Here is a 13262-nt window from a genome sequence, read left to right on the forward strand (position 1 = left end):
AATCTGGATCCTGGCCCACACACCCTGGCCTCAGCCACCTCCATGCGGACGTCAGTGTTATCTTAGGTTCCAGCATGCTAGGATAGAAGTGAAAGGGCTGATGAGAGGTATGTAGTGGGGAAGGTGGCACTCCAATGATCTGAGCCCACAAGCCACTGACAAGTTGCTCAGGCCCCTACATTCTAATGCTGGCACTTTGGGCAAATCACTTAAGCCCAGCGCCTCAGAGGTATTTAGGCTCCTAACTCCCAGTGATTTCAGTAGGAGTTTAGTCCCGATATACCCGGGAGGACCTAGGCTTTCATGGCTGATTCTGACTGCAATTAAAAATCTGCACTGGAGGAGTTAAGCTGTTGCTATACAGAATGTAACACTGTGTGTCAGATGCCCTACCATTAAAACTGGGACTAATACAATTTAGGATTAGTTGTATTATTCCCCAGGGAGTTTACCTTGCCCCCTGTAGGGTGCACAAAGGGTTACTTTGTCGTGTGCAATGTGCACTGAAAAAGATATGGGGTAAAGAAGCCCTGAGGCCTGGCCCCTTAAAGGGATTTTGGTGCGGGACTCCCACTGAAATCACCAGGACGTAGCTGGCTAAATACCTTTAAGGATTTGAGCCCAAGTTACAAAAGCAACCTCCATTGATCCTGGCTGTGAGCATTTAACTAAACCTCGACCCCAACCCCGTGTCTCAGGAAGCTAATGGGTGAGTAGGGCCAGGGCTGGCTGTAACATGGTGCTAATGAGGCACCTGGCACTGACCCATTGGCTTCGTGTGCTGCGTTCACGCCCTCCGGCAGGGCAGCACGTTGCAGTCCCAAATGCAGTGTTTTGCTGCAAGATTTGTGTTACGCCAGCCAACAATGGGGCCCAGTTAGCCACATCCCCCTGCGTGCATGTGATTGTGTAAGTAGCTGGTAGTCATAGGCTATAAAAATGCAAGCGGCACGTTAATGACTCGAAAGGTGGAGGGGAAAGCGGCTCCCCCTCCCCAAGAAATAGAACCGCTACATTTTGATAACGGGAGCGTTTTCCACACATCCGCTTCTCAGCCAGTGTCAACAGGCATAGGGCCATCGCTGCCAAGGGAGCTGCCCTGATTGATACGAACCGCAGGGCTGGCCCTGTGGCATCTACGTCCTCGGGAGTCAGCCCAGTGACCCCAGTCTGCTGCCTGAGGGAGAAGCCCATCCCCTAGGTAAGAACCAGAAGAAAAGGGAAATCCGCCTCACGTACCAAGGCTAGCATGTACCCACGCCATCATGGGCCTTTTAGTTCTGCCCCACAAGGCGTTCTGAGCCAGGCGACTTGCACACAGCCCTGCTCTATGCGTCAGTGTCTCGACTGGCTTAGTCCCACGCTCTTGCTCACGACTGGGATATACTGTACGACGACAGCCATTTGCAAGGCATGGCACCCACAGGCTACGTGCGCTGTGTATTCATGAGGACCACCTGCTGGCTTTTTATCTTTTAACGCACAATTTGTATGTGTGCAGCCACCGAGCACGCTCCCAACGTCTGCTAGTCAGTGGTATTATAATACTAATGCGCTCGTTCGCTTTATCCAGCATGTGTCATCTGTAGAGTGCCAAGCTGGTGAGTAACATTAGTCCCCATTTTACAGATGGGGACACTGAGGCTCAGGGTAGTTCAGTGACTCACCCAGCAGCATAGTAGCAGAGCTAGGAACAGGACCCCCTGGGTCCCAATCCAGTGCTATATCCACTAGGCCGTACTATGAACGAAAAAGGAGGATCTCACTAGTGAGACTACGTGGGTTATAATACTGTTGGCGCTTTACCAACTGATCAGGTAATGCCCCATACCCCGGCTCTGCTCGCAAGTAATTAAACAAACCCTATGCTTAAAGACAAACGCAGCACCAGCCATGAGCGACCATCCCCAAATCTGGGGGTCAGCGGGAAAAAGTGCAGTTCCTATTTCTTCCAAACCAGTCCACTTGGCTAATTGGATTAGTCCCTGTGGTTATTTAACATGTTGCTCACTGAAAGAGCCGCTTGAGATACATTCTCAGCTCCATCCCCACATCTATGAACACTCAGAGACTGACATAAATGCCCAGAATGCCCATTGCCCCTGAACTCATCCCTAGGTGCTGAAATGCCTATGGATTTAACCCTGGCTAGCTTTGCATTAGTGGATTCCAGCGAATATCTCGGGGCAGAGGGAGGTTGCATCCTTTTCATTATTTTTTTTAAATATCGGGACAAATCCTGCATTACGCCCCCAAGTGGTGGGCAGGGAGAAGTGATGGTCAGAGCAGGAATTTGGCCCATAGTCAAGGAAGGGAAGTGAAGATGATGAAAGTCCCGCAACATCTTCGAATAGGGTTCAGAGCTGTTGGAACCAGTAGACCATCAGTTATAGAGACACTATCAAGGTAAAGAATCAGGTCGTTAAAAAGTGGCCTCACCTGTATTCCTAGCACTACCCAGGCTCATTGCAAGCGATGGGAATAGTACTGAGACAGTGAGGCTGGGAAAGGCTCTCCATGCTGTGGGTGACGTAGCCAGTAAAATGGGGCCCTCAAGATGAATAATTGCTAATGATAAAGTGCTCGTTTCCTTTTCACCGGGCGTGCTGGTGAGTCACAGCACGTTGTGCCTTTTGCGCCGCAGGCACCTGGTCCGTGTCACGTTTTGGTTGCGAATCAATTTTGCTTTCGGGTTCCAGGGTTGCCAGAACAGGTTGCCGTTGTGGTTTTTGTGGCCAACACAGATTTATCATGACAGTTTGAAAAGGATGGGACGTGAAAATGTTTCTTGTCTTTTTCATAACCAGTCACCTCTGTCTTTCCCCCTCACCCTGGTTTTTATTGGATTTAATTTGTTTGGTTACAAACTGCTCTAAATGTTGCCCCTCTTGCCATGCCCAGCTAGCACTAAAGGGGAGTGAGTCTTGCCTTGGAGTGGGAATGTAAACTACTCACAGAGGCGCTCGTGCTGGTGTAAATCAGGGGTCACTTTCCCCGAAGTTGCACAAGTACAACTGGCATAAGCAAGCAGCGAATCAGATCCTTTTGTATTTACTAAGGGCAACCCCTCTCCCCTCCCCGCCAACACCCTGCCCCTTCCCCTCTCTGATAGGCTCCTACACACTTTCATTTTCAAAATGTAGCTGGCCCTACACGCCATGAAGCATCTGAAATGGGGCAGGATTGTAATGGACACTGGCAAATCTCAGAGGAGCACATTCACTGCCTCTCGCACATAAACCCTGCACCTATAGTTGTGTGCCAAATCGCAGCTGAATACGCTTGAGTGAAGGGCTAACTCCCTTCCACCCCTACTCCCGGGTTTCTGATGGAAGCATCGGCAGCCCTGTTAATTATAACACCTCAGCCAACCTCATACATAAGCTAGATTTAAAGGCTTTGAAAGCTCAATGACAGCTCTCCAGCGCTGGCTTCTTTGTGTTGCACCTGCCAAACCAACCTCTCTCCTTAAAGGCAAAGCAGCGCCGGAAAACTTCACCACTGCGATCCCTCACTAAAACTTGGGTGCTTGTCAGCTGCCAGTCTGCTGATGTAGTCCCGTGATACATGACAGGAGAATAGCTCTCAGATGTTGTATTACACTAATATGTCAGCAGTGGAATGGGGCTTTGATAGTGCTTAATAACCGGAGTCCTTCTGGTTTGAAAGGCAGATGGTGAACTGGATGGCGGGTCTGGGGGTTCCGCCTTTTCCAAATCAATGAGGCGCCTGGGAGTGACCAACACACGGCATTTCTATTACACGGAAACTATCTGGATATTTGGGTTTTGCCCTAAATTGGGATGAAATTTGAAATATCAAAATTTTTCACAAAAATAAAAGTTCTCAACAATTTGAGTTTGGGACTTGCAAAAGCTTTACGGTCCACATCAATAGCTCTGTACGAGCAACCGGGCTGCCTGATGAGAGTTGTATTTCTGGGTCTCTTCCCCCGCCTCCCCGCTATGGGCCCTGTTCTCTATCTCCCATGATGCACTGTGGTCTCAATTTGTGGCTGAACCACTGTACTGGCTCATGGGAGTGGAAACCACAACTCCCAGGAGGCACCCATAAGGCAAAGATTAACATTAAGTTGATTTGGGGCATCCCCAAACAAAACATTTCATTTTGCTTTTTCCCCAATGGCCAAGTAGCTGAAACGTAGAAATGTAGGCCTGTAAGGGACCACGATAGGTCATCTAGTCCAGCCCCCTGCACTGAGGCAGAACTCGATATTAGAAATTAATCTTTCCTCGTGGAAAAATGTGATGGTAACACAGCGCTATTTTCCAAAGGGCAAATGTGTCATTTCAGATTTTCCAAGCAGCTTTACCAACGGCACAGACAGGATACCACAAAGAGCCTTTGTCGGGGCAGTATGTTGCTTTACGGAGAGTTAGCTTAATAAAGCATTGCTAATGGTATAGCAGCAGCAAATACGGAAGGTAAGTAGCAACAGCCAAGACTCAGCCCCACTGGGGACGAAAGTTAGCCGCCTGGCCCCCAGCGTGGGCTATTAAGCAGATCAGTAATTGGCGAGGAGGGCTGGTTTTGGGGGGCGTTCTGATCTGGTTCCTTGCCCCACTGTGGGAAGGATACTTTTTTTTTTTTAATTCATATTTTTCCACCCTAACTGATTTAAAGGCCTCTTCTCCCAAGGGACACACACAGCACTGCTCCCATGTGGCGTTACATGCCACGCTAGTACCCTGCTGAGGTTACGGTTAACAAGTCAGATGCATATAAAGGGGCCTCATTCCAATATGGTGCCATTCAACCAAAAACTAAGACTTGCACCCAACTGGATAGGTGAGAGCGTGCAGCTAAGGGCTAGATTTTTTTCTTTGCTTTGGAGTGCAATGGCATTTTCAATGCCTCATAACTTGCCCCCTTGCAGGGGTGACGACCGACCCATTTAGAAACTCTGGTCTAGGGCAAGCAAACCCTCCGGAGGCTCCAGCAGAGGGATCAGAGCAGAAGCAGCCAGAGCTGCACTGGTGAATGACAAGGACGAGGACGGAAAGAGCAGCCGTGGGTAGCTCTGATGTACAAAAATACATTTATTTTCAACAATTTCAAAACCACTGCCTTTTTTACAGTAGAAATATTCAAATGGAACAAGAAAACCAAGAACAGTATTTATATATATGTATATATATATGACATGCATTTGTATTCCCGTGTTTAATAGAAGTATTGCAATTGTCTGCCTCATTTAATCCTTACAACATAAAAGGAGGGATTTTTTTTTAACTCTTCAAAAGAAACCGGAGGTTCTGACCTTGCTCCTCAAGGGTGATACAGGCAGGCGCCAAAGGGAAGCATGAGGATTTGTGCCACCTTTGCACTTCCCCAGTCCCCAGGACTAAGCAGTGGCTGGTTGGGCTCCTGGAGCAATTTAGAGCTACCTCAGGGCTGCTTAACTGATGGTGGGATTACCGGCGTACAAGTGTGCTCTGGCCACGCCCCTTACTGCAGCCACACCCCCTTCCGCAGCAGCTGTGAGGGAGGGTGATATGGAACTGCTAGTTTCCGCCAGCATTATGGCCCAGATGGGCCACAGGGCTTCAAATAGCTCAGTGCTCCTTGCCCCTTGTTCTTTTATTTTAATAAAAAGCACTTGGGACGGGCTGAACCGAGGGCCTAATCCTGCGAGGGGGCCAAGCCCCACTAAGGCTATAACTACACCACAGCGAGGAGGTGAATCCCCAGATGTGCTAGCTCTGCCATCTGGGTTTCCAGCCTGAGCTGCCATGCCACCCTGCTGTGCCCACGCTGCTATATTTAGGGGCTAGCTTGAGCAGAGCTAGCGTGTGCATGTCTCCCCAAGCGGAGAACTACACCTCCCAGCGACTGGGTGATGGACTCTAAGAGAGGGAGCGCGTGAGCATGCAGTCTCAGGGCTCATTGAAGTCCGTGGAGAAACTCCCATTGGTTTCAGGAGGCTCTGGATCAACCCCCCTGGTTCCTACTAAGTCCCACGGAAGCTGAGGTTTGCTCAGGATTAGAGATGCTTGAAACCTTCCCTCAACACAAACACGGCTTTGTGACCGATACGGCGATTTTGGTGCCAAATCTTTGTATCATTCAAAAATGGTCCTGTTTTCCAGCACTGCCCAATACCAAAACTACTAATTTTTGGTGGGTTCCCCTCCCTTCTCAGGATTCCCCGCCACCCCAATGTGCAGGGGGAAAAGGCAGAAAAGGGTGAAGTGTGGGGGGGAGAGGAACCCCACATTCATTTTTTTTTGTACTGAATCAATTCCAAATGAAAAATTTCATTTCACTGGGAAAAAAAACCTGTAAAATTCTCTGAAAATGTTCAAAGTGAAAATAATTTGGTACAATGGTTTGCCCATTGTTCTATTTCTCTGCTCAGCCGCTCACAAAAGCTCCGCCAAATGGTACACACACACACACACACACACACACACACACCTATTTGAAAATAATGGCCTGCTGTGACAGTATTATCAGCAGATTGGCCCATTACTGTAAAACACTTTGGGGTTTCAGTCGCAAGGATACCGTAACAGAACCAGCGTATGCACATGTGATGGATGGAAACACAAGGTCAGAGAGGAAAGCACAGCCATCAGTCTCCTGTTTGTATCAGGAACTAGAGCAGAAGTGACGGGGTGAGGGAAATTATTTTTAAACTGATGGAAAGGACCTCAAGCGTGTTAAGTGGCGGATTAGAATGGGAGCAGCGGTGGTTTGAGGTTGTTTTGCTTTAACGTTTCACACAATGCCATTTCCCTAAATTTGCCTGGTTTGATTGAATCTTGAAATAGCAGCTGCTTTTTTCGTTGCACGAGGCTCTTCCCAGCCTTTCTCCCCACAAAGATCTTTGAACCACCTTTCATCTGATGAACAGAACCCCAAGCATGTGACGCTAGTAACACTTCCAGTGTGCTTTAAATCTTAGCCTTCTGCTCAGCTCTGCGGGTACGTTGGAGACGAACTGGAACGCTGTATCCAAACACCCCAACTTCAGGGAGGCTTGGAGCTGGAGTTGACTTAGAGCCCATTTCTGCTTTGTATAATCCTGCAAGAGTCTGAGCATCTCCTAAAGGTGCCCCAGCCAGGCACTCTCCTCCGCTCCCTTTGGGCCCTGGCAGGACTGGGCCCATTTCCTCCTGCTCGGAACGCTCTCCCAGTTCGGAACCGGAACCGAAGAGTCAGAAGGTTCTAAAACCTGCAGAGAACTTCCCATCCTCTGATCCTGTTTTCATGCCGCCTTTCCTCAAGCCATGTTTTGGCCAGGCAGCACCAACCATCAAAAGTTGTTCGTGCAGCATTTCCAGCCAGGCCTGCAAGCAGCTGTCCTGGAAGCCTGGTAAGGAAGCCTCTTTCTAGGAGAACCCCCAGCTCAGTTTTGCACTCTCAAGAGGTTTGGAGAAAATGTAGATTCAGCTTTGCACCAGGCTTGAGCCTGTAACCCTTATTCCCCCAAACGGTCCCTAATTCCACGCAGCATTGCGTCAGGCCACATTCCGATACCTTTACTCTCATGGAAGTGCTCTTTCCTCCGGAGCGTGACTTCAGAGAGACTACTCAAAGGTACTCCTCAGTGCGAATAAGGATATCAGAATCTGGCCCATTGCGAGCAGGGGTTGTAGGATCAGGCCCGGCTTTCGGAAGCCTGTTCAAACCTACTTTGAGGTTTGCCCATCATTGAGATCAAGATCCTTTCTCCTCACTTCCGTCATGTTCTCGACCCAGTGACACCAGATTCTGCACTGGAAGTCTACGGGCAGTGGCTTAGCTCTAGGACTGGGGTGAAAACCCAATGCACACTGTTAAGGGGTGTTATGAAATCCTCGTTCCCTCTTCTTAATAACACCTCCGCCCCTAAAAAAAATCCTTCCTGTTATGCAAAAAGAAACACCACCGTGTAACATAGAGAGGGCTGAAAGAGTTAAATACGACAGACAACTGGAATATATTCAGAACCCATGTGTCGCACAAGAACTCACATGGGGTCCTTGGTGGGCTGGTTGGTGTGTTTGTGTGGGGGTGTGGGGTTTTTCTGAAAACTTTTCTTTTACTAAACATTAAATTATTTCCCAAGAAATAAAAAGTTATTTACACTGGAATTATCTACAGTATGCCATTGGTATCCTCGCTAGTCACATGCACAGGTTGGAGCCTCATTCATAAAGTTGTGCATCCCGCTCGCCAGCTTCAGAGCCCAAAGGGTTAACATCACTCGGTTTGTTTCCCCATCAAAGGACAAGGAGAGTCAATTGAGTGGGCCTGATGCGGCTAAGACCTGCAAGTCACTGGGAGCTGAGGGCACTCCGCATGTTGCAGAGTCAACACCCGTGTCTTAGGCTGTTCATTTACTGTGGGGTGTGGAGGCGGGAAGTGGATCGTTTGCCTGCAACAGTTCAGCTGAGGTGTTCAGATCCACCTAGGAGATTTAAACACATGATTCCCAGTCATTTTAACTTAAACCGGGCACTCAAATCCCTTAGCCCTGTAGTCTCGGCCTACAATCGTTATGTTTAGCCAATGGGAATTTTCCAAACGCCGAACATCTACCTGCTGTTTATGAATGTGGCCCTGGTAAACAAAACACCTCTCCCCAGCCCCGCCCCCAAATGATGATAATGATGCATCATTTTCTTTTTTTAATAATAATAATTATAACAATAATAATAATAATTACAAATAAAAAGCCAGAAATGCTGTAGACCAAGTGGATTCTCGCTATTAAACACTAGTGCAGTTGGGGATTTCCTTTGTGCTTTCGCTGTTAGCAATTGTCGAGATGCTTCCTGCGAAGACAAGAGGGAGAAAAGGGTCAGGGGGTAGCTCAGGAAACAGCCCAGTCTGTCGCCTCTTGCCCACGGGCAATGGGTACAGATGAGCCACAGTGCAGCAGGACACAGTCCGAGCCTAGGGAGAGAATTCGGTGGGCGGTGGGGGGACGTACCCCACACTTCTTGCAATAGTAGGAAACTGATCACATGGGATAAGCCCGCCTGAACCTAACTGGGCTTGCTCTAGGGTTCCCAGCCTTGGGCTGAATCCCCCACCCCAACATCATGGGAGTCAAGATCACACACATGTGGGAGACTCACAACACCCCTCCCCAATAAGCCATCACCCATTGCTAAATGGCAGTGGGGTCCCGGCTAGCCGGGAAGGGGGAATCCCAGTATGGAAAAGGCCGAGAACAGAGGAAAGTGCAACATAACCCAAGCTCCCCACTCTGGAGGGGAAATTCTTCCTGACCCAAGATGTGGCCATCAGTTCAACTCTGTGCATGTGAATACGGACGCCCCTGCAGCGAGGTGTCCCATCCCATTCACACCCTGAGGTGCCTTTGCTACCCAGGCCATTGTCCATTAGCTTTCCTGAACCCTGGTGACCTGGATTCTGCCAGTATCTCCAGGGCCAGCGTGCTCTCCAGGTTGATCACTGCTTGCCGAGAGGCAGTCGTGCCTTACCTATAACCCGCGTATCCAGTTCTTTCTCCATTAGCTCCTCAGGGTCAGTGAACTCGGTCAGTGCGATCTTGGGGGCACTTTCGCTTTGGCTGACAGAACCGATCATCTCCTGTTCCTTGTCGTGCTGGACTTGAGCGTAGATGTTAACCCACGGGATTTTCCTGGCCGGGAAAGCAAAGCAAGAGGTCTTTTTCAGGTGGTGACCTTTGGCATAGCAGAACTGAGCTCATTAGAGCAGTTAAACCTTAAGAACATAAGAACGGCCATACTGGGTCAGTCCAAAGTCCATCTAGCCCGGTATCCTGTCTTCTGACAGTGGCCAGTGCCAGGTGCCCCAGAGAGAATGAACAGAGCAGGGAATCATCAAGTGATCTATCCCCTGTCGCTCATTCCCAGCTTCTGGCAAACAGAGGTTAGGGACACCATCCCTGCCCAAACCAGGAATAGCCCCCACGGCGTGGTAACCAAGACACTGTGGCTACGAACTATTCTGTGCATAGGGAAAGTATGCTGGAGTCATGGAGCCTGATCCTTCAAGGTGCCAAGGAAATGCCCACTGATTCCCATCGGAGTTAAATGCACCCAGCACCTCTCAGGGGTGTTTAGCACCTGGCAGGATGTGACGTAGTATGGAGAGTATGTTGGCTCTTTAGTGATTGACCAATGAATTATCATCCTTTGGATTCTGGTAGCACTTGGAGGCTTCAACCAAGCTCCATTGCTAGGTGTTGCACATACGTATAGTAAGAAATGATCCTTGTCCCAAAGAGCTACTAATCAGAATGGATAAGACAGGGAAAAGGCAGAAGAACGGTTTTATTATCCTCCTTTTGCAGGTGAGGAATGGGGAAGCATGGAGAAATAAGTGACCTGCCTGAAGAGTGGAGGAGCCCTAGAAGCGCTGGCCATTTCAGAACCATAGGAACAGCGTTTGGATCCCAGAGCTTGTTAGTGGGGTTTGTGTGTAGTTCCCTCCCGGGGGCTGGCTTTTAGACAACCCACCCCTCTGAAAGGACCCCATTCGTGCCACTCCAGGCATAAGGCAGAGCAACAGCCGATGGCTTCAAAGGAGGCTCGGTCAAGGGCCACCTCTGGATGTTAACTTCTTTGCTGCCGAATGTGCCCAAACGAGCCAGATCCTCTCGGGTGTAAATTGTCTCGGCCCTATTGGCCTCACTAGATCTGTGCTGATTTACACCCGTGAGATTCTGGCTCCAAATCTCCGGTGCTGTCATGTTAACTTGACATTTCTTTGTTATCAGCAGACATCAGGATATATTTGTCATGTTCAGGAGAAGTGAAAAGTGTTCATGTTCTCCTCTTGAATTCCCACGCTCTCTCTCTCTCTCTCAGGGTGTGTCTTCCCTATGGAGATTTGGCATAGCCCGGCAGAGTAGACACAGCTTACACCAACAGGAGGGTTTCCACTAGTGGTACTCTCCTGTTGACGTAGCTGCGTCTGCACTGGGGATCATGGCAGCAGAGCTAGGGCGGTCAGGAGTGTGGCTTTCTCACATGCCTCTAACTTTCAAGTGTTGACCAAGCCCCTCACACACTCTCTTTCCCCATCTCTTTTGGGAGAAAAAGAGCAAACCTCTGCTAAGTGCAGCCACTCTGCGCAGCCTGGGTACGCACTGATAAGGAACAGGGCTCACCGAACACCTGGCAGGGAAAGGTGAGCTTCGGCTCATGAGGCTATCACTTAAAAATATAAAATGCGTCTCTATTCTACAGCAAAGTCCACACATCACAGTTCTGTGATTGTTCACTGCATGCCTTGAGCAGCAGCAGAAGAGTTAACGGTGCTTACAGGCCAATGCTCGTCATGAGGCTTTGGTGTCCACCCCTTGCGGAGATGATTGGGAGGCTCACACCTGTGAGCTATTATTTTAGGCTGTCTGCAGACTCAGGTAAACAGCCCTGCATGGCTTACATTCCCTTCGTATTCTGGAGGCTGCTTTCCCAACCAATACAGTCCAGAGATTCCCACCACTGCCACCAGTGACAGCTTCGGGTCTGGAGAATAAAACAACAGCCACCAACTATACCCAAGAATTTCTGCCAATAATAATGGACAAAGAATGTACCAAGCAGGGTAAATGGGCAGGGCAGGGGAAGAATAGAATAGACCCAACCAGGTGTAAGGGTGCAGACAAGTCCAGCAAGGGATGAAGGGGAAGAGAACACCAGGAAGACGGTGCAAAACTCTCCAGCAATGGATAAGGGGTAGGAGAAGGCTCTATCCATCGGGTGAAGGGAACGAGACCCTGAAAGGGGCCTGAACATCCAATCAAGGTTTGAGAGTGAACAGGAAAACTCCAGTTAGGATCAAAGGGCCCAGAACACTCCAGATGTAGCTCCAGGGAACCTCAGCTCTGTTTTCAAAGGAAGCAGCAGTAGGAAAGTTTGTGTGTGTGTGTGTGTGTGTGTGTGTGTGTGTGTGTGTGTGTGTGTGTGTGTGTGTGTGTGTGTGTGTGTGTGTAAAAGAGTTCTCTGCTGCCGCGTGCAACAAAGCCTCCAGCTGCCTCTGGGAACCAGGGAGAAAACAAATCCACACACACAAACAACCTCTCTGCATTATCCCATCATACATCTGCCCTCAGAGTCCCCCAAAGGTGCAAATATAGTGCCAATCTATAAGAAAAGGACAACCCAGGGAATCACAGACCAGTCAGCTTAGCTTCAGTACCCAAAAAGATAATGGATCAAATAATGAAGCAATCAGTTTGCAAACACCCAGAAGATAATAAGGTGATAAGTAAGAGTCAGCATGGATTTGTCAAGAACAAATCATGTCAAACCAACCCGATAGCTTTCTTTGTCAGGTTAACAAGCCTTGTGGATGGGGGGAAAGCAGTAGACGTGGTATATCTTGACTTTAGTAAAACTTTTGATACTGTCTCGCATGACCTTCTCATAAACAAACTAGGGAAATGCAACCTAGATGGAGTTACTATAAGGTGGGTGCATAACTGGTTGGAAAACCCTTCCCAGAGAGTAGTTATCAGTGGTTCACAGTCATTCTGGAAGGGCATAACGAGTTGGGTCCCGCAGGGAGGGATCAGTTCTGGGTCTGTTCAATATCTTCATCAATGATTTAGATAATGGCATAGAGAGTACTTTTATAACGTTTGCCGACAATACCAAGCTGGGAGGGTTGCAAGTGGTTTGGAGGATAGATTATAATTCAAAATGATCTGGACAAACTGGAGAAATGGTCTGAAGTAAATAGGATGAAATTCAATAAGGACAAATGCAAAGTACTTCCACTTAGGAAGGAACAATCAGTTGCACACATACAAAATGGGAAATGACTGCCTAGGAAGGAGTACTGCGGAAAGGGATCTGGGGCTCATAGTGGATCACAAGCTAAATATGAGTCAACAGTGTAACACTGTTGCAAAAAAAGCAAATATCCTTCTGGGATGTATTAGCAGGAGTGTTGTAAGCAAGACACGAGAAGTAATAATGATGCGCTGAAACAGCCTCAACTGGAGTATTGTGTCCAGTTCTGGGTGCCACATTTCAGGAAAGATGTGGACAAATTGGAGAAACTCCAGAGAAGAGCAACAAAAATGATTAAAGGTCTAGAAAACATGACTTCTGAGGGAAGATTGAAAACATTGGGTTTGTTTAGTCTGGAGAAGAGAAGGCTGAAAGGGGCCATGATAACAGTTTTCACCTACATACAAGATTGTTACAAGGAGGAGGGAGAAAAATTATTCCCCTTAACCTCTGAGGATAGTACAAGGAGCAATGGGCTTAAATTGCAGCAAGGGCGGTTTAGGTTGGACATTAGGAAAG

The 13262-nt window shown here is 48.5% G+C and overlaps 1 protein-coding gene across 1 annotated transcript in view; it reads right to left on the reverse strand.

The window, feature by feature from the left end:
• Window positions 1-5040: 5040 nt before the first annotated feature.
• SORCS3 (sortilin related VPS10 domain containing receptor 3) overlaps window positions 5041-13262 on the reverse strand; it is a 471405-nt gene continuing 463183 nt past the window's right edge. The window contains exons 26-27 of the mRNA XM_054036301.1: window positions 9459-9619; window positions 5041-8783 (exon numbers count right to left, since the gene is read on the reverse strand). Of these exons, the coding sequence (XP_053892276.1) occupies window positions 8719-8783; window positions 9459-9619 (226 nt within the window). The 3' untranslated portion in view covers window positions 5041-8718. The remainder of the gene's footprint in view (window positions 8784-9458; window positions 9620-13262) is intronic.

The sequence above is a fragment of the Malaclemys terrapin genome, chromosome 7 (assembly GCF_027887155.1).
Source record: "Malaclemys terrapin pileata isolate rMalTer1 chromosome 7, rMalTer1.hap1, whole genome shotgun sequence".
Classification (NCBI taxonomy): domain Eukaryota; kingdom Metazoa; phylum Chordata; order Testudines; family Emydidae; genus Malaclemys; species Malaclemys terrapin.